At 51.0% G+C, this 21,031-nt stretch overlaps 1 protein-coding gene across 7 annotated transcripts in view; it reads right to left on the bottom strand.

Moving 5' to 3' along the window:
• Nucleotides 1-3,445: 3,445 nt before the first annotated feature.
• GRIK5 (glutamate ionotropic receptor kainate type subunit 5) overlaps nucleotides 3,446-21,031 on the bottom strand; it is a 73,828-nt gene continuing 56,242 nt past the window's right edge. For 3 of the 7 annotated variants that reach the window (XM_032249234.1, XM_032249235.1, XM_032249238.1), the window contains 6 exons: nucleotides 12,382-12,547; nucleotides 11,462-11,687; nucleotides 8,799-8,927; nucleotides 8,582-8,703; nucleotides 4,798-4,842; nucleotides 3,446-4,429 (listed from right to left, as the gene is read on the bottom strand). In XM_032249234.1, coding sequence (XP_032105125.1) covers nucleotides 4,001-4,429; nucleotides 4,798-4,842; nucleotides 8,582-8,703; nucleotides 8,799-8,927; nucleotides 11,462-11,687; nucleotides 12,382-12,547 — 1,117 coding nt within the window. In that variant the 3' untranslated portion in view covers nucleotides 3,446-4,000. Of the gene's footprint in view, nucleotides 4,430-4,797; nucleotides 4,843-6,972; nucleotides 7,720-8,581; nucleotides 8,704-8,798; nucleotides 8,928-11,461; nucleotides 11,688-12,381; nucleotides 12,548-21,031 lie in introns of those variants that run through there. The other 4 variants (XM_032249236.1, XM_032249237.1, XM_032249239.1 and 1 more) reach the window with 2 other exon arrangements.

Raw genomic sequence — 21,031 nt, 5'->3', positions numbered from 1 at the left:
CACAGGGTACAGGGGAGACACAACACAGTGGAGGAGAGCCCCAGGAGACCCAGAAAATGCCCAGCGTCACAGTTGCACAGGACCATCAACCTGATAGTCCAGATGCTGGGGACATGCACACACCACAGGGTCGCACTTACATTCCATCACACACCAGCATGTACCCTCACACACAGAACAATACCCCATCACACAAACCCAGAGTCTCAAACATGTAGGGATGAAACACATATATGGCACACACACACACACCCATCACACCACAACAGAATCACAATCACAGCCTTAAAGTGCTGTGCAGACTCACACGGACTCTAGAACATCACAGATCCACACATCACACACTCAAACACACCTGACCTCCCAACATCTCACATAGAAACCCACACCATGCAACCTGTAAACCAACACACATGTGCACTCAGCACTATCACACAGGCACAAGTCTCACACTGCCTCCAGACACACAACATCAGCCTTTGTGGACATCGTTGCATGATCCCACAATGTCACACTCTTCATCACACACATTGCTCCCCAGTGTGTCTGGGCATGAGCAATGGCCCACAGTGCTAAATTGCCTATGCTAACTGTGAATGACAGACAAAAAGGTGCACACACACAAAGTACAATAATTCAAACACAAGTCACGTGACACCCACACACCTCCCACACATACATCACGTTATTGCAGCACCACACAGCCATCTTTGTTACACCTCCAAACACACCTCAACGCCCTCACCCACGACACACAGTATATGTACACACACAGACGCAGAGCCAGCACCCACACCTCAGGCCTGCCACCAACACAACACCCCATCAGCCACCCCACTGGAGCCCAAGAAGTTGAGGCCTCTCCACCCCTCCAATGCCACTTTGTTCTATGAGGAACACCACAGACTCTCCCTGGGGATGATAGAAAGGGAAGGGAGAGAGAGAGCGAGCATTTGACCTTGTAGCTTTCTCAGAATGTGTGTATCCTCCCCACCTATGGGAGAAGAGACGTGAGGGACACAGGCAAGGGACAGGGAGTGGTGTTATGAGGGTGGGTGGATGAAGGTCGAGGACCTGGTGCAGGGAAATGTGTGAAAGGCTTCGGGCCAGAGAAAGGCACAGAAACAGAGAGAAATTCAGAGCCACAGCACACGGACAGGGGACAGAGACAGGGCCAGGAAGTGGATGGAGGCCTTCCCCAGCGCCCAGAGCCCCATCCCAATCCTGTCCTCTGACCCATCCCCATCTTTCCCGCTGTCCTTTGTTGCCATGGTAACAGGGAGGCTGCTTCTGCAGCAAAGGAGGTTGGGCCTGCAGACTGGGCTGTTGCTATGGAGACTGGGAAAGGGGGAGGAGCCACATGTTTTAACCCAGGTGCCTTGCCCCCAGATGCCCCCTCCTCAACTCTGCCCCTTCCTGGGGGAGGGAGAGGCTATCAACATATCATCCCTTCCTTCTCTTGACACCTTGGCCTAAAGGCATGGGCCTGGACCACGGAGAATGGGATTGGGGAGATGGAGAAGCCTGGGGAGGTGGGGGAGGCCTGGATTCCAGGAGATTCTAGGCTCTGTCTGCTCTTGCTCTCCAGCTGGGCCGGGGGAGGCCTCAAGCCCTTCCCATCCCACCTCAGACACAAGCTCATGTCCCCCCTCATGCACTCCCTTCTCAGGCACGAGCCCGATGAGACTGATGACTGTGCATCATGCTCCCAGTGAGATTCTGCAGAAGTTGGGGGGGGGGGCGGAGAGGAGGAAAGACCTGGGAAGGTCACAGGGATAAAGGGGGATAGAGGAGCTAGGTGTGAGAGGCAGAAAGAGAGACAGGAGGAGAAACAGGCAGCCCAGAATGAGAGAGAGGCATATACAGACAGACTGAAAAAGAGAGATTGGCAGACAGAGATGAGAACTCAGAAACAGTGCAACGGAAGAGCTCAGTGAAGGTGACAGAGACACAGGGACATGGAGAGCCAGGCAGAGACAGATTTGACAAACCAGGGAGACTCAGAGATAAAGGCCAGGGGGGAGACTGAGCAGAAACTTGGTGGGGGATGGGGGACTCAGAAATGGGGAGAGACCCCAGAGGGGATCAGCCTCGAGGCATTGGGACAGAGAAGGGGGAGAAACCAGAAATGTCTGCAATCGTGTTCCAGTCACCTCGACAGAGTCCGGCCCCAGGGCAGAGACATTGACTGGGGTGTGGAAAAGAGATGTGGAGACAGATGTGGGACAACAGAGAGGCTGGTGCTCGCCCCCACACCTGTCCGAAGGGCATGCAGGCAGCCAGGGTCTGAGACGCAGAAGGGGCTGGGTGGCGAGGGGGGCCGCTGCGAGCCGCACAGCGGCCTCCTGGGGTAGGGGTCTCCAGTGGTGTGGCAGGCGGGCTCTGGAGGGAAGTCGGGCGCGCTGGGCTCAGGCTGGCCAGCTGGGTGCTGAACGGACAGCTCCCAAGGCCCGGGCCGCGGCCCAGGACCAGCCCAGCCTCGCCCTCTCTGGGACCCTCCCCTCCGTTCTAGCCCCCTCCAGGCTCCATTTAGTTTTTTATGGTTTCCTGTCTCTCAACCCAATTCCGGGTGTCTCTTACTCTCCTGCCTCACCTCTAGGCCCAGCCCTCTACTTCTCCAGTCTTCTCTCACCTCACCCAGCCTCTGTCCCTGTCTCACCGGCTCTGTGCCCCCTAGCTCTCTCTCCCCATCCCTCTCCCGCCCACTATGCCCCCTTGGTTGTCTCTCCCCATCTCCGTCTCTCGCCATCCCTCCATCTCTCCCTTTCTGCTCGGCCTCGTTTCGGCTCTTGCTGTGTGACCTTCACTCGTCCTTTCTCAGCTGCAGTTTCCACAGAAACCTCCGGCGGGGCAAGGGAAGGCGGGGACAGAAGGTGGACCCACCCTTCTCCTGCGCCATCAGCCCTTCAGCCTCTCCCACCTCTGCCTGCCCTCCCACCCCCTCCCCTCTACTGGGCTTCCTCGCTTTCTCTTGGGGTTGGGGAGATATATTTTCAACAGAAACATGGGGTCACAGTCACAGACAGTTGAAGATGGCCTCGTGGATGCGCCCACACACCATCATAACGTCACTGAATCACCCCGGCCCAGGCACACACTCGTCACCCCAAGCACGGCCACACTCAACAGCTCACTGGCCCTCCCCTCCCCCAGCCCCATCTGCTTTCTGTCTTTCTGTGTCTCCGCTTCCGGTGTCTCCGCATCTCCAGATCCCTGCATCTCTCCATCTGTCTCAGGGTCTCTGTCGCAGCCTCCCTCTGTCCTGAGAGAAGGTCAGCGGAGAGGGGCCAACTGCTGGGGCCTGGGCTGGCCTGCAGGCTGTGGGCAGGGCCGAGGGTGGAGAGAGCATAGAAGTGACTATGGAGGCTCACTCTGGTTCTCAGCGGTGCCCCGGGGACCCAAGCCTCCAATGCCCTCACATCCCCAGGAAATGAGAGCCGGTATCCCCAGTTCTGGGGTTTTGTTCTTTTTTTTATTCCAACAGGGTCTGAGATGTAGCAAGGGGAGGGATGGGGGCCCAACTGACCCCCTCCCTGGGGGGGTCTCATAGAAATTCTGAGGTTTCTCCCCCCAAAAAAAGAGAGGAAGAGAAGAGTGGAGGGGCACCAGGGGACACCCATCTATCCAGAGGCCCTCCCCACCTCCAGAAGCGTGGGAGGCTGCGTCAAGTCTTGGGGAGCCTGAGCAGTCCCAGGATGGGGTCCTCCCCGCGGACTGCTTTCCGCTTCCCGGAGCGGTCCCAGAAGTCCCCAGCCCCTGGAGTCCTCGGTTCCTGCGCCCTTCTCGCCCGCGGCACCCTCTCGCGAGTCCACTGGGGGGCGCAGGCGGGCTCCAGAGCCAGGCCTCGGACTTCACGGGGAACCCAAGGCAAAATCGCGGCGTCTGGGGCGCCGATGCACAAGTCCTGTCCCGCACCCGCTGCAGGAGCCGAGATGGCCGGGGCCTGGGGCGGGCCCAGTCCCTGCAGTCAGTCTGGGCGCCCGCAGGGCCCCGCCCGTGGTCACTCGTGCTCCGCCAGCTCCCGGGGGCCGGCGGGGCCAGGCCGCGGCCGGGGTGGGCTAGTGGCCTCGGTAGGGGCGCCCAGGCCACGCGGGGGCGCGCCGGCCCCCGAGGCCCGCAGCGCCTGGATGCGCCGGCACTCCTGGCAGACACGCACGTGGGTGCAGGGGGTGGGGGCGGCGGGCCGGGCTCCGCTGGGGGGCCCCGGGTCGTCCAGGAGGCGCTGCGGGCCCCCGTGCGCGCCGCCCGCATCCCCGCCCGCGCCGGCCGAGTAGAGCTTGCCATTGCTGAGGCGCATCTCGCGGACCGCGCGCAGCGACAGCAGGGCCCGGCTCGGGCCGCCCGGGCGCCGGCGCCGGCGGGAACGCGACGTCTTGCGGCAAGACACGGCGTGGCGCAGCTCCTGCAGCATCTCCTGGCACACCGACACCTGGGGGCGGCGCGGGCGGTTACCGTCCCGGCACAGTCTGCCTCCCGCCTCCTCTAGCCTCTCTCCACACCGCACTCCTCCTCCTTTCCTCCCCCGAGTCTTTCTTCCTTCTGCCCTCGATTCCCTTCCCACTTCTCTTTATCTCCCCCGTGTTTTCTGCCTCCCCTTTCCACCTCTCCCTTCCTCTCTCCCCACTTATCTCCAGTGTCTCCATTCTTCTCTGTAGTTGTTCCTGAATCTGCCTTTCACCTTCCATCTAGGCTCCTCTGGTGTTTTCACTCTCTCTAAATTTTCTCGTTTCTTCCCTCTTACTGATTTCCCATCCTCTGCCCCTCATCCATTCGTTCATTATTGCAAAGCATATTTACTGGACGCCTGCTGTGTGCCTGGTACTGTTCTTGGCACTGGAGATACTGCAGAGAACAAAACAGACAGAAGTCCCGCCCCTCGTGGAGGTTATGCTCAAATGTGCATACAGAAGATAACACACATGTATGTAGTGTGTTAGGCGTGATGAGTGCTTTGGAGATAAATAAAATCAGGAAGAGGCCTAGGCAGTATGGGTGGGAAGTGAGGATGAATTCTGAGATAGGAAGTCACGGAAGACCTCACTGAAAGAAGGATCCTTACTTAAATAAAGACAGGGTGAGCCACATGGAGACCTGGGAGGACAGCCTGCTGGACAGACAACAGGGCAGGGCCCAAGTGTCCAGGTGGGAGCGGCCTGGCATGTCTGAGGCACTGCAAGCAGGTCAGTGTGACTGGAAGGGGGTGTGCACAGGGAAGAAGACAGGGAGATGAGGTCAAAGGAGCAGTGGCAGCCAGCTCTGCTAAGGCACATAAGCCACTGGAAGGATTTTTGGCTTTCATTCTGAAAATCAGAATGGAAGAGTCAGATGAGAGTCATTAGAGAGCTTTAGGTAGAGGACTGCTGTGTTTTCACAGGATCGCTCTGGAGCTGTGTTGAGAACAGATTGTAGGGAGGCCAACGGCAAGAGCAGGGGATCCATGGAGGAGGCTACGACAATTACCCAGGCAGGAGATGGGGGTGGCTGGACCAGAGCAGCCTGAGAAGGGGCTGGATTCTGGACATATTCTGAAGGTGGAGCCAACAGGATCTGCTAAGAGATCAGATATGGGGCATGGAAGAGAGAGAATAGTGAAGGAAAACTCCACGTATTTTGGCCTGAGCAACTGGAAGGACTAAACTGCTTCATGGGTGGGCAGAAGACCAATGTTGGACACATCACATCACATGCACACCTATCAAACAGCCAAGTGGAGATACCAAATGTGGAGCTGAAGTTTCGGACCATGGCTTCAGGGGAGACACACATTTGTGGGTTATGCAGGCACCCTTCAAGTCCCAACCTCCCACATCCATGCCCCTGTGTAATTCCTTCTGAAACTATCAGAGCTGGTCTGCATGACCAACAGAATAAGGCTTGGCCACTGCACATTCTGGCTTCCACCGCAATTGCTCTCTTTGATCACTCGCCCTGGGGGACCTCAGCTGCCATGGTGTGAGGACACTCAAGCAGTCCTTGGAGAGCTTCTTGTTTGAGGAATTGAGGCCTCCTGCCAATTGCCATGTGAGTGTATTCATCGTGTTTTTTTTATTTTCTGTGTTTTAGGATATATTGACACCTTAAACATCTTGCAGGCTGGGGAAAGACTACCCCTCTGAGAACTAGCCAAGACTTAGAGATAGCAGAGGGCTCAGCTGCCTTTCATGTGCAAACCAATCAATCCCGAGTCTATACCCCCAATCTCTCCCTTTACCTAACTCTCACATACCAAGCCAATATTCTTCCTGCCCCAAATCAACCCAGGGTCAGGTGCTGGATGACTGGGGACAACCCTTATAGCCCAGAGTTCACTGACATTATTCAAACTGGCCAATCATAAGCTATTTCCTCTGCCCTGCCTTGCCTTTCCTGAGGAAACCCCAATAAAGGCTGCGGGCTGCTGGCCCCTGCTTTTAGTGCTTCCCCTGTGCCCCCTTCTCCTGGGAAATGTTAAGGAATAAAAATCATTTTTCTTTTTTCTTTTCTTTTTTCTTTTTGAGACAGTCTCACTCTGTTATAGTGAGACTTGGCTCACTGCAACCTCCACCTCCTGGGTTCAGGTGATTCTCCTGCCTCAGCCTCCCGAGTAGCTGGGACTACAAGTGTGCACCACCATGCCTGGCTAATTTTTGTATTTTTAGTAGAGACAGGGTTTGTTGCTGGTTGTGAACTCCTTTCCTCAAGCGATCTGCCCAACTCAGCCTCCCATAGTGCACCTGGCCAAAAATCATCTTTCAATGGAATTGGTCTCTCCATGTTGTCACTCGATCACCTCCATAAACTAAAATCCCATGGGACATTTGAGACAGTGAGCTATCTTGGAAGGGAACCCTCCAGCCCCTGTTGAGCCTTCAGACCACAGCAGTCTGGCGAACAACATGACCATGACCTCACCAGAGACCCACAGCAGCCAGAACCATTCAGCTAAGCTGCTCCCAGGCTCTGGACCCACAGAAACTGTGAACCCATGGAAGCTGGCTTTTAAAAGCTGTTATTTGTTATGATAGCAATAGATAAGTAACACAAGAGTCACGAGCACATAGGGGGTCTTAAGAGCCATTTGGCTGGTGGGATCACGGAAGGAGTGAAGAAAGACTGAGAAGAGAAGCAGTCTAAGGACCAAGCCCTGGAACCCCACAATAAACAGAGGCTGGGGAGAAAGAGGAACCCAGTAAGGGAACCTGGGAAGGAGTGGTCAGAGAGGTAGGAGAAGGGCTTCGAGGACTGAGAGTGACTGGCTATGCCGAAGTCCACTGCTACCTCATATAGATGAGGCCCGAGACTGGGGATTTCAGGTGTGGAAGCTGCTGGTGACAAGAGTGGCTTCGGAGGAGTGGTGGGGACAGAAGCCAGACTGGAGGAAGGGCAAGAGGAAATGGAAGGAAAGAAGAAACTGGAAGCATCAGGGAGACCCCCTCCACCAAGGCTGTAAAGGGAAGAGGAAAGAGGGGGCAGTGGCTGAGAAGAAATGTGAGGTCAGGAGAGGGTTCCTTTAAGACTGGGGAAATGACAGCACATTTGTATGTTGGTGGCCTGAATCCAATAAAGAGAAGACAACTGATGCTGCAGGAGGAAAGAAAAGACTTGCTGGAGGGATGTCCTTGGGAAGGCAACCTGGACACGGGTGGAGGGCACCCTTGCTAGCAGCATGGACAGCTCCTTCAGAGGAGCCCTCGGGCCAAGTGGAGAACACTGGCAGGCTGCTGGATGCAGAGCCGGGATCTGGGGAGTAGATGCAAGGTCAGCCACTAGATATGAGGAGGGGCTGGAGGCTGGCAGAGAGAAGGGAAGTGGGGAACCAGCAGTCCAGGGGTGCAAGAGCATGAATGGGTCTAGAAACTCAGGGGCGTGGCTGGGCAACCCCCAGGGACACAGAAGCAGCCCTCCTGAATACAGTGTGAGACCAGTCCAGGGCTGTGTCCTCTTCCAGTTGCAGTTGCATCAACTGCTGTCTCCTCACCCTCACCTGTTTCTCTCTTTCTTTCTTTCTTTTTTTTTTTTTTTTTTTGAGATGGAGTCTCCCTCTGTCGCCAAGGCTGGAGTGCAGTGGCACGATCCTGGCTCACTATAACCTCCACCTCCCAGGTTCAAGCAATCCTCCCACCTCAGCCTCCCAAGTAGCTGGGATTACAGGCATGCACCTCCATGCCTGGCTAATTTTTGTATTTTTAGTAGAGATGGGGTTTTGCCATGTTGGCCAGGCTGGTCTTGAACTCCTGACCTCAGATGATACACCCGCCTTGGCCTCCCAAAGTGCTGGGATTACAGGTGTGAGCCACTGCGTCCAGCCCTGTTTCTCTTCTTATTTCTTCTTGCTTTCCTGCCTCTGTGGCTCCCCATATCCTGCCCCTCACCTCCTCTCCCTGCATCGTCATCGCTTCCTGTGCCCACTTTCCCTCCTGTTCTTCCTCATGTGCTGACTCTCTGGCCCCGTCAGTTCTCTACTTCCCCACCTCCTGCATTCCTCCACCCCCTTCTCATAATCCTCACTACCCTCCAGGTATGGCTCCCAAAGCCACAATCTTCATGAACCTCAGCCGTTGGGGCTCCCTGTTCCTGCCCACCCCACTGCCAGCCTCCTCACCTCCTCGGACTCTGCTGACCTCCGTGTGGACCATATGAATTCCATGACCGCCACGAAGACAGCAATGATGAGGCCACAGATGAGCACAACAAAAATGCCACCAATGTTCTCCATGCCCAAACCTGGGGGGTGAAGGGAGGTGGGGAGCCACAGAGTCGGGACTGTGTGGGAAGGGGGCTGGGATTGTGGGAAGGGGACACCACACATGGGGGCTGACCTTTAGCTCGATGATCCTCCTCCTTGGGGCACCGGCCCCCCTCCCACCACTTGCGCTTCAGGATCTCCAGCCGGTTGTTCTCCTGAAGCTGCAGGATGGCCAGTGTGATCTCATCCCGGAACGGGGAGCCTGGGCGGGCACACGAGGGCTGGACCGGCCATCGGGGCCCCGCAGCCCTGCCCACCCCAAGCCCCAAACTGTGCCCTCACCATGGCCTTCCCCGGCCTCCATCACGTGCCTGGGGTCTTCCCTGTGGCCTCTCCTCACCCCCAACCCAGTCCCCTCTCAACATAGCAGCCAGAGAGTCAGTGTTAGGAAGAGTCAGAGATCATGCCTTTCCTGTGCTCAGGACCCTTCATGGCTTCCTGTTGCAAGGTCCTCCCCTCGGCCACTCTCAGACACCCTCACCCCCACAACTCTCTCAGCTCCAGCCCCACCGGCCTCCTGGCTGCTCCCTGAATCCATCACGTACAATCCTATCTTAGGACCTTTGCCTCTGCCTGGAATGTCCCTTCCCGCACTTCATTCAGGTCTCTGCCCACATGCTGGCTCCTCAGGAAGTCTATTCTGATGACTTTATTTAAAATGGCACCAAGCGCCCCACTCCCCATCAGTGTCTTCCCTTTAATTTACTTTGGAGCAGCTGTTACCACCTAACATCCTGTATTATGTGGCTATGTGTTCATCATCTGTTGTCTGCAGCCCCACCAGGGTATCCAGCATCCACTGTGGGACTTGGCATGTGGTAGGGCAGCAGACAAATTGCCATCCACACCTCTCCCTTGACCACCTCTCTCCATCCTCAGGTCATGCCCTTAAGCCATCCTTGAGCCCCAATACCCCACATACCCTATCCTGGACTTATTTCTTCATTCGCTAAGATACTTCCTGACCATCTACCACAGAACCAGAGACACGGGCAGGTGGAGGTGATTCATATCTACCAGGCACCAACCATGTGCTAGACACTGGGTTTATTCAGGTCTCATGATGATCCTGTGAGGCAGGTATTCTCACCTGAGGCAAGTGTTTCTGAATGAGGAAAGTGATACACTTGCCTAAGGTTGTGCACTGAGTCAGAGAGGAAACTGGGATTTCTTTCCTTTTTTTTTTTGAGACAGGGTCTCACTTGGTTACCCAGGCTGGCACAATAGTGGCATGATCATCGTTCACTGCCACCGCCACTTCCTGGGTTCAAGCAATCCTCCTACCTCAGCCTGTAGCTGAAACTACAGGTGCATACCACACCTGGTCAATTTTTAAATTTTTTTTAGAGACAGGGTCTTGCTATGTGGCCCAAGCTGGTCTCAAACTCTTAGGCTCAAGTGATCCTTTCAGCTTAGCCTCCCCAAAGCACTGGAATTATAGGCATAAACCACAGTGGCCAGCTGGAACTGGGATTTGAATCCAGGTCAGTGTGTCTCCTGGGCCTGTCCTCCAAGCCCCAAGCAACACTGCTTCCCTGTCACCAACTCACCTAAAAGCTGCTAAGATATGGGGCAATTTGCTGTGCGGTGATAGATAATTAATACAGGTGTCATCAGTATACAGATGATTTTAAAAGCCAAAATACCAAGATTTGGAGACAAATTGGTCGTGAGTTCCAGCACCGAGTCCTGGAAAAACATGTCCTCGGTTGGGCATGGTGGCCCACATCTATAATCCCAGCACTTTGGGAGGCTGAGGCAGGCAGATCACCTGAGGTCAGGAAATTACAAGACCAGCCTGGCCAATATGGTAAAACCCTGTCTCTACTAAAAACATAAAAATTAGCCGGCCATGGTGGTGGGCACCTGTAATCCCAGTTACTCAGGAGGCTGAGGCAGAATTGCTTGAACCCAGGAGGCAGAGGTTGCAGTGAGCTGAGACTGTACCACTGCACTCCACCCTGGGGGACAGAGCAAAAGTCTGTCTCCAAAAAAAAAAAAGTCCTGAAATAGAAATAGGTACATCCGAGTCTCCCTACCAGATCCTTCCATCCAGCCTACAAGCATTTTCCAAGCACCAGCTCTGAGCCAAACTATAGGTTTTGTGCAGGAAATAGGAAGCAAATAAGACCAGGTCCCCACCGGGTGCAGTGGCTCATGCCTGTAATTCCAGCACTTTGGGAGGCCGAGGTGGGCAGATCACCAGGTCAGGAGATCAAGACCATCCTGGCCAACATGGTGAAACCTCATCTCTACTAAAAAAAAAAAATAAATAAATTAGCTGGGTGTGGTGGCGCACACCTGTAGTCCCAACTACTCAGGAGGCTGAGGCAGGAGAATTGCTTGAACCCAGGAAGCAGAGATTGCAGTGAGCCAAGATCGCGCCACTGTACTATAGCCTGAGTAACAGTGCGAGACTCCCTCTCAAAAGGAAAAGAAAAAGACCAGGTCCTCACCCTCAAGGGGTCCTTGTGGGAAGACAGCAAGCCCCACCACCCATATGTACCGAACTCTCCCAACAGCTCTGTGAGGGCTGGATTGTTGCTAGGCCTGGTTTTGCAGGTTGGGGGTGCAGACTCAAGATGGGGATGTCGCCTGCCCAAGGCCATATAGCCAGGAGGCCACATGCAACACACCCAGCCTGCCTCGGGGAGGGCCTGGCCTGGTCCTGGCCTGCTCACAGGTGGTTTTGGATGCCCAGGGCCCCACCATGTTCTACACCGCGCTGCGCCGTACCCAGTGGCATGCCGATGCCGTAGCCCTTGGTGTCGAGGAGGCCCCCAATCTGGGTGAGGTTGCAGTTGAGGCGCCGGTGGTACTCGTTCATGGTGGACTCGAGCAGGAAGGCGTAGCGGGAGTTGAGGACACGGGCGATGCCCTCTTCTGTGCTCTTGACGAACACGCTGGGCTGCTTTGACTGCATGTAGTTCCACATGCGCTGGTACGTTTGGTACCGTGAATTCTGGGCAGGGGGAGCACAAGGGGAAGACAGGGGAGGGTCTTTCCAACAGCTTCCTTTCCCCGAGCCCTTCCCGTCCCGTCCTCCAGGAAGTCTCCCTCAACTCAGGAGAGCGTGAAGTGATCAAAGGAAGACAGAAGGAGCCAAAGGCAGAGGAGAGATGAGACGGACAAACGGTCCAGGCCAAGTCCAGGTCATCCCCACAGGTACTGTGTCCACCAACCACCTGGGAACCCTCCACCTCTTCCCCTTTAACACTCCAGCCAGTGGCTCCTACCTAGCTCAGGCCTCCTTTAGACCACTAGGAACCTCCCTGCTAAGCTTGCTTACCTTTTCTTTCCTTCCCACCACCCCAAAATACAAAGGATCAAGCACTTTTCACCTTCAAGACCCTTCCCTTCTCTCCGCCAGCCCATATTCCTGGGCCCGACCCTTCCAGCAGCCTCCTTGATCCCATTTGGCCCACGTGACATTGACATTTTATCCCACATATGCCTCCCTGCCCTCATTCCTCAGTTCCCCAGCCAGCCAGCTGCCATCCCCATGTTAGCACAAATGTGGCTTCTGCTCCCCAGCCTCCCAGGCTGTCACTGACAATCAGTCCCTCTGACCCAAGAGGCCCTGCCCAGCCCCATCCTGAGCTGCTATGCATGGCAGGAATCCCAACACCATGCCTGAGGGGTTCTGGTGGCCCCACCTGGAAGAAGGTCATGGTGGAGCCAGCGTGGATGGTGCCGTACTCGATGTTGGTCTGATCTGCCAGGTCATCAGCCGACTCCACAGGCACCTCCATGCGCTGCACGGTGAGGAAGGCGGCCAGGTTGGCCGTGTAGGAGGAGATGATGATCAAGGTGAAGGCCCACCTGAGGGGTGGGAGGGGTAAGCCATGGGCTGGAGCCACCCCTGCTGCCCTACCCCTGTGACCATGACCCCTATTGGTAGTGCCCCCCTCCAAGTGACCCCAGCATCTAGGAAGGCTCAGTGACTGCTGGGTTCAGAAGCAGGAAGTGTGGATTCTGAAGCCAGACTTCCTGGTTGTAAATATTGCAGCCGGAGACTTCTACTTCCAGATATAAAAGAGTAAGATGGTCTGGAAATACCCTCCCACCATAAACAGCTAAAGAGCTGGATAGAATACAGAAAAAAAATTTTTTTAGAGATAGAGTCTCGTTCTTTCTGCCCAGGCTGGAGTCCAGTGGCACGATCTCAGCTCACTGCAACCTCTACCTTCTAGGTTCAAATGATTCTCCTGCCTCAGGATCCCAAGTAGCTGGGATGCACCTGCCATCATGCCTGACTAATTTTTGTATTTTTAGCAGAGACGGGGTTTTGTCATATTGGTCAGGCTGGTCTCGAATTCCTGACCTCAGGTGATCCACCTGCCTCAGCCTCCCAAAGTGTTGAGATTACAGGTGTGAGCCACTGCACCCAGCCAGAAAACTTTTAAAGACATAGGACAACTGACATCATAGGACTGTGATCCCTGAGAAGAGAAACAAAGTGTTATCATTGTCCAGGCTGTTCAGCTGGATTTAGTTTACAGGAAGGGAAGCCCAAACAGCCCAGCTATCCCGCTGAGTTGCAGAGATGGAGACTGGAGATCAGAGAGGCCAAGATGGCTGGAATTTGGGGGTTAGAGTACCCGAGAGGAGAGAGCTGCACAGAGAGAGAGGGTTCAGAAACCGGTGGTTCCCTTGAGTCTTTGGCTGAATATCAATCTGTGCATGCATGGGGCAAAACTCTGTGGGGCTGAACAAGAGCAATTTTCAAGGAAACAACAATTCTGAGCGTTCATACAGGGCTGAGAATCTTTTGAGCTCCCTCCAGCCAGAGTAGAAAGATTTCGGTGAATACATGAGGTATCCAGTAGAGACCCAAAAGTGTAACATACTAGAAATAGGACTAAATCAGCCCTAGAATAAAGGCAATGCTAAACCTGCCTTAAAAGAGCTTAAAAACAGGCCTGCAAGGATCAAAGTAATTTGCAAGTAACTTAACTGCCTTCCAGAAAAAGTCTCTAACACTCTCTAAAGAAATATATTCAGCAATGTAAACAATGTAAAATTCACAACGCCTGCCATGTAATTTTTTTTTTTTTTTGAGACGGAGTCTTGCTCTGTTGCGCAGACTAGAGTGCAGTGGCACAATCTTGGCTCACTGCAACCTCCACCTCCTGGGATTAGAGGCACCTGCCAGCAGGCCTGGTTAATGTTTGTATTTTTAGTAGAGACGGGATTTCACCATGTTGGCAGGTTGGCTTTGATCTCCTGGCCTCAGGTGATCTGCTTGCCTCGGCTTCCCAAAGTGCTGGGATTACTGCCATGAGCCACTGCGCACGGCCCATTATGTTAATTTTTTAAAGAAAACCAGGCTGGTTGGCTGGGCACAGTGGCTTACACCTGTAATCCCAGCACTTTGGGAGGCTGAGGCGGGTGGATCACAAAGTCAAGAGATCAAGACCATCCTGGCCAACATGTGAAACCCCATCTCTATTAAAAATACAAAAATTAGCTGGGCATAGTGGCGCATGCCTGTCTTCTCAACTATTCTGGAGGCTGAGGCAGGAGAATCACTTGAACCCACGAAGCGGAGGTTGCAGTGAGCTGAGATTGCAGTGAGCTGAGATCATGCCACTGCACTCCAGCCTGGTGACAGAGTGAGACTCCATCTCAAAAAAAAAAAAAAAAAACCAACAGACCAGGCTGGGCACAGTGGATCACACCTGTAATTACAGCATTTTGGGAGGCCAAGGTAGGTGGATTGCTTGAGGCCAGGAGTTCAAGGACAACCTGGCCAATATGACAATACCCTGTCTCTACTAAAAATACAAAAATTAGTTGGGCACGTAGTGTATGTCTGTGATCCCAGCTACTTGGGAGGCTGATGCATGAGAATTGCTGGAATACAGAAGGTGGAAATTGCAGTAAACCAAGATTACACCACTGTATTCTGGCCTGGGTGACAAAGCAAGACTGTCTAAAAAAAAAAAAAAAAAAAAAGGACCAGGTAAACAAGGTGCAGGAAAATATTAGCAAAGGACATGAAAACAGCTTTTTTTTTTTTTTGAGATGGAGTTTTGCTCTTGTTGCCCAGGCTGGAGTGCATGGTGCGACCTCAGCTCACTGCAGCCTCTGCCTCCCAGGTTCAAGCGATTCTCATGCCTCAGCCTCCTGAGTAGCTGGGATTACAGGCATGCACTACCATGCCCTGCTAATTTTTGTATTATTAGTAGAGACAGGGTTTCTCCATGTTGGTCAGGCTGGTCTCAAACTCCTGACCTCAGGTAATCCGACCGCCTCAGCCTCCCAAAGTGCTGAGATTACAGGCATGAGCCACCTCACCCAGCCCAAAACAGCTATTATAAATAAATATATTCAGAATGCTCAAGAGTGTAAGGAAAAACATGAACATAATGAAAGGAACAGAAGACATAAAAAAGAAGTGAACAGACCTTTTAGAGAATGATATACACACATCTGAAAGAAAAAATTTACTGAAAGGGATTACACAGATTAGACACTGGCAGCAGAAAAGATCAGGCAGTTTGGGCCAGGCACAGTGGCTCACACCTGTAATCCCAGCACACTGGGAGGCTGAGGCAGGAGACTCATTTGATGCTGGGACTTTGAGATAAGCCTGGTCAACATAGCCAGAACCTATCTCTACAAAAAATAAAATAATAAAAACAATTAGACCTGTGTGGTGGTGCCTGCCTATAGTCCCAGCAACTTGGGAGGCTGAGGTGGGAGGATCACTTGAGGCCACGAGTTTAAGGCTGCAGTGAGCCTGATTGTCACTGCATTCTAGTCTGGATGACTGAGACCTTATCTTAAAAAAAAAAAAAAAAAAAAAGACTTGGTACCGTGGCTTATGCCTGTAATCCTAGCATTCTGAGAGGCCGAGGCAGGAAGATAACCTGAGTTTAGGAATTCATGACCAGCCTGGCCAACAAGGTCAAAACCCATCTTTAGTAGAAATATAAAAATTAGCCAAGTGTGGTAGCACATGCCTGTGATCCTAGCTACCTGGGAGGCTGAGGCAGGAGAATTGCCTGAACCTGGGAGGTGAAGGTTGCAGTGAGCCGGGATCCTGCCACTGCACTCCAGCCTGGGAGGTAGAGCGAGACTGTGTATCCAAAAATAAAAAAGAGAGAGAGAGAATTTGAAGACTGCAATAGAATCTATCCAAAATAAAACACAGAAAGGAAAAAGTGACTGAAAATGAGCACAGAACCTCAGTGGCCTGAGGAATAAGTGGTTTTACCTGTGTGACTGGAGTTCCAGAAAGAGAAGAGAAAGGAAAAACAGAAAAAAATACTTCATGAAGTAATGGCCTAAAACTTTTCAAATTTGATAAAAACCATAAACTTGCAGATCTAAGCTCCAAAAACCCCAGGTAGGCTAAACACACATATTTATAAAACGCACCAAGACACATTATAGTCAATTGCTGAAAACCAGCAATAAAGAGAAACATCTTAAAAGCAGCTGGAAGGGGGGAAACATTACATTCAGAGAATCAAAGATAACAGTGCCAGTTAACTTCTTGTCAGAGAGCGTGCAAGCCCAAAGACGATGCAACATGCTGAAAGAAAAATCAAAACAAGGCCGGGGGCGGTGGCTCAAGCCTGTAATCCCAGCACTTTGGGAGGCCAAGGCGGGTGGATCACGAGGTCAACAGATCGAGACCATCCTGGTCAACAGATCGAGACCATCCTGGTCAACATGGTGAAACCCCGTCTCTACTAAAAATACAAAAATTAGCTGGGCGTGGTGGCGCGTGCCTGTAGTCCCAGCTACTTGGGAGGCTGAGGCAGGAGAATTGCCTGAACCCAGGAGGCGGAGGTTGCGGTGAGCCGAGATCGCGCCATTGCACTCCAGCCTGGGTAACAAGAGCGAAACTCCGTCTCAAAACAAAAAAAAAAAAAAAGAAAAATCAAAACAAAACTGTCAACCTAGAATTCCACAGCAGGCAAAAAAATATCCCTCAAAGAAGACACACTAACACATTTTTCAGACAAAACCAAAGCAGAGAGAATTAATTGCCAGCAGATCTGCACAGCAAGAAATATTAAAGGAAGTTCTGCAGGTTAAGGTGAAGCACACCACCAGGTAGAAACGTGGATGTATGAAAAGGGGTAAAGGGCACCCTCTTCAAATGGTAGATTTGTGGGTAAATATAAAAGATATATTCCTCATTTTCTTTTCTTTTTTTAAAATTTTTGTCCATGAACCTGTAAAATCAAAAGCAATATTCCTCATTTTCAAATTTCCTTACAAAGCATTTATTGGTTTTGTTTTGTTTTTGAGATAGGGTCTCGCTTTGGGGTGGAGTGGTGTGAACACAGCCCACTGACACCTCGACCTCCTGGACCCAAGCGATCCTCCCACCTCAGCCTCCCACGTAGCTGGGACCACAGGCATGTGCAACCATGCCTGGCTAATTTTTGTATATTTTGTAGAGACAGGGTCTTGGCATGTTGCCCAGGCTGGTCTTGAAGTTCTGAGCTCATGCAGTCCACTCATCTTGGCTTCCCAAAGTGCTGGGATTACAGGCATGAGCCACCACACCTGGCTGCATCTGCTGTTTAAAGCAAACACACACACACACACACACACACACACACACACACACACACACACACACACACCCCTAATGTATTGTGGGGTTCATAAGATATGCAGAAGTAATAGATATAATAGCTCAAAGGATGGGAGGGTGAGGGGAACATATCATGATGTCAGGGTCTTATTATATCTTATGTGAAATGGTATAATGTTACTTGAAAGTATTTTGTAATAAATAAAGATACATATTGTAAACCCAGAAAACCACTAAGAAAAATAAAACAAAGAAGTATATTCAAGAGCCGAGATAAACAGAATCTTAAAAATTCCAACAGGCCAGGCACTGTGTCTCACACTGTAATTCCAGCACTTTGGGAGGCCAAGGTGGGCAAATCACTTGAGCTCAGGAGTTTGAGACCAGCCTAGGCAATGAAGTGAGACCCTGTCTCTACAAAAAATAAGAAAATTAGCTGGGCATGGTAGAGTCCTAACTACATAGAAGACTGAGGCAGGAGGATTGCATGAGCTTGAGTCGTGTTTGTGCCACTGCACTCCAGCCTGGGTGATGAGAGTCAGACCCTGTCTCAAACAAACAAACAAAAGTCCCAGTAAACCCCCAAAAGGGTAGAAAAAGAAGAAAAGGGGAACAAAGAATAGATGGGACAAATAGCAGGTTGGCAGATTTAAACCTAACCATATCAGTAATTACATTAAGGGTAAATGGTTTGAACCGGGGTTGGCAAACTATGGCCCACAGACCAAATCTGGCCTGCTGTCTATTTTGTACAGCTCCATAAGCTAAGAATGGTCTTTACATTTTTTGTTGTTGTTTTTTGGAGATGGAGTCTTGCTCTGTCGCCCAGGTTGGAGTGCAGTGGTGCGATCTTGGCTCACTGCAACCTCCACCTCCATCTACAATGGCTTTCATACTACAATAGAAGAATTAAATAGTTGAGTCTTTGTTGCAGCTACTCGATTCTTCTATTGTAGTATGAAAGCCATTGTAGATGAGACATTAAATGAATGAGTGTGGCTGTGTTCCAATAAAACTTTATTTATGGATTTTGACACTGAAATTTGAATTTTGTATAAGTCATGTGTCATAATTTTTTTTTTTTTTTTTTGAGGCAAGATCTCACTCTGTTGCCCAGCCGGAGCAACATGGCGAAACCCTACTCTGCAAAAAGTTAGCCAGGCATGGTGGGACGTGCCTGTGGTTCCAGATACTCGGAAGGTTGAGGCAGGAGAATTGCTTGAACCTGAGGTCCAGGCTGCAGTGAGCCAAGATTGTACCACTGTACTCCAGCCTGGGCAAGAGAATGAGATCTTGCCTCAAAAAAAAAAAAAAAAAAATTGTATGACACATTACTTATATAAAATTCAAATTTCAGTGTCAGAATCCATAAATAAAGTTTTATTGGAACATAGCCACACTCATTCATTTAATGTATCATCTACAATGGCTTTCATACTACAATAGAAGAATTGAGTAGCTGCAACAAAGACCATATGGCCAATAAAGTCCAAAATATTTACATAGGGCCAGAGCAGTGGCTTATGCCTGTAATCCCAGCACTTTGGGAGGCCAAGGAAGGAAGACTGCTTGAGGCCAGGAGTTCAGACCAGCCTGGGCAACAAAGTGAGACCACTACAAAAGAAGAAGAAAATAATAAAAAGTGAGTGAAGATCGTGCCACTGCACTCCAACCTGAGCAACAGAGCAAGTCTCTGTCACCAAAAAAAAAAAAAAAAAAAAAGAATAAAGACAAAGATTTAAAAACATCTTTACTTAGAGAAAATATAAATGTTTGAGGTGATTGGATTTCCCAATTACCCTGATCCTAGCACTTCAGGATGCTGAGGTTGGAGGACTGCTTGAGCCCAAAAGTTTGAGACCAGCCTGGGCAATAGAGAGAGACTTCATCTCTACCAAAAATAAAAAAAATTAGCCGGATGTGGTGGTGCACGACTACCAAAAATAAAAAAAATTAGCCGGGTATGGCGGTACAGATACGCAGGAGACTAAAGTGGAAGGATCACTTGAGCCTGGGAGATTAAGGCTGCAGTGACCCGTGACTGCACCACTGCACTCTAGCACATGATGGTCAGGTGTGGTGGCTCATAGCTGTAATCTCAACACTTTGGGAGGCCAAGGTGGGAGGATCACTTGAGCCCAAGAATTCAAGACCTGCCTGGGCAACAAAACAAGACAATGAGAGCTATGCAAGTGTTTGCTCTCATTGTCTTGGTGACCCAGGACTGACCCGGGAAAAGAGGCTCCCATGAGCCTATCTCTATTTAAGAGAAAAGAAAAGGAACCCACTTTAAATATAATAATCTAGAAGGGTTGAGAATAAAAAAACAGGGAAAAGATATGCTATGCAAACATTACGCATCAGAAAGGTAGAGTGCCTATATTAGTATCAAATAAAGTTAACTTCAGAAGAAGGAATGTTACCAGGAATAAGGAGAGACATTACATAATGACACAGGGGTCAATTCATCTAGAGGCTATAACAATCTTAAACATTTATGTGCCCAATTACAAAGCTTTCAAATGTATGAGGCAAAAACGGATAGAATAGAAGAGAAACAGACAAATTTCCTGCTATTACCGGGTGAGATTTCAAAACTCCTCTCAATAATTGATGTAACAAGTAGAAAATCAGTAAGGATAGAGAAGACTTGAATACATGATCAACCTACTGGCCCCAATTGACCCTTATAGAACGCTGCACCCACCAACAGCAGAAACACATTCAATGCAAGTCCACATAGAACATTTACCAGGACAGACTGTATGCTGAGCTCTAAAGCAAGTCTCAATAAATTTAAAAGGATTAAAGTCCTTGATGTTCTCTGACCATCATAGAGCTAAATTAGAAATCAATAATAGAAAGATCTCTGGAAAATCCCCAAATCCTGTCTCCATCGCTGCCTTGCTGTGTGACCTTGGAATTGTGCTGCAGTTTCCTCACCCATGAGGTTAGTTCAATCGTAGGCCCTTCCTCACTGGGTTTCATGAAGAGTGACTGAGCAAATCTGGCACACAGCAAGTGCTATGCAAGTGTCTGCTCTTATTGTCTTGATGACACACGAACAACCTGGGAGAAAAGGCTCCCACCATCTTGGCTGTGGGACCCCAGAACAATCGTTTGTCTTACCCCCCGTCCTCCCTCCTGGCAAGTAAGAATGGCCAGGGTCCCTGCAGACCATATATATCTATGGGGCCTGAAGGCAGAAGAGATGCTGAAAGGGCCTCTCAGGCCTCCCGCCCTCACATCCCCAGCACATAATATTGAAAACAGCAGCTGTCCTCTGCAGAACACACATGCAAAGTGCTATGCTAGGCACTGGAATGGGGATGGAGTGAGGGCTTGATAGAGAGATGAATTATACAGCCTCCTGAAAAATAAAACCAAAACCCCAAGACACAAAGACCCAAGGTCTGGCTCAATCTCTTCAGAAACCAAGTCTCTCCTAATCCATCTTATAGGTCAATGCTGTCATCCATGCAAAACAAAATTACTTGGCCGAGTATGGTGGCTCACGCCTATAATCCCAGCACTTTGGGAGGCCAAGGCGGGTAGATCATCTGAGGTCAGGAGTTTAAGACCAGCCTGGCCAACATGATGAAACCCCATCTCTACTAAAAATACAAAAAATTAATCAGGTGTGGTGGGTGGCACCTGTAATCCCAGGTACTCGGGAGGCTGAGGCAGGAGAATCACTTGAATCTAGAAGGTGGAGATTACCGTGAGCCGAGACTGTGCCACTGCAC

The sequence above is a fragment of the Sapajus apella genome, unplaced genomic scaffold, assembly GCF_009761245.1.
Source record: "Sapajus apella isolate SASKATOON/1434 unplaced genomic scaffold, GSC_monkey_1.0 scaffold68, whole genome shotgun sequence".
Taxonomy (NCBI): domain Eukaryota; kingdom Metazoa; phylum Chordata; class Mammalia; order Primates; family Cebidae; genus Sapajus; species Sapajus apella.
Note: the sequence above shows the minus strand (reverse complement) of the source record. Positions and strands in the feature narration are given on the sequence as shown.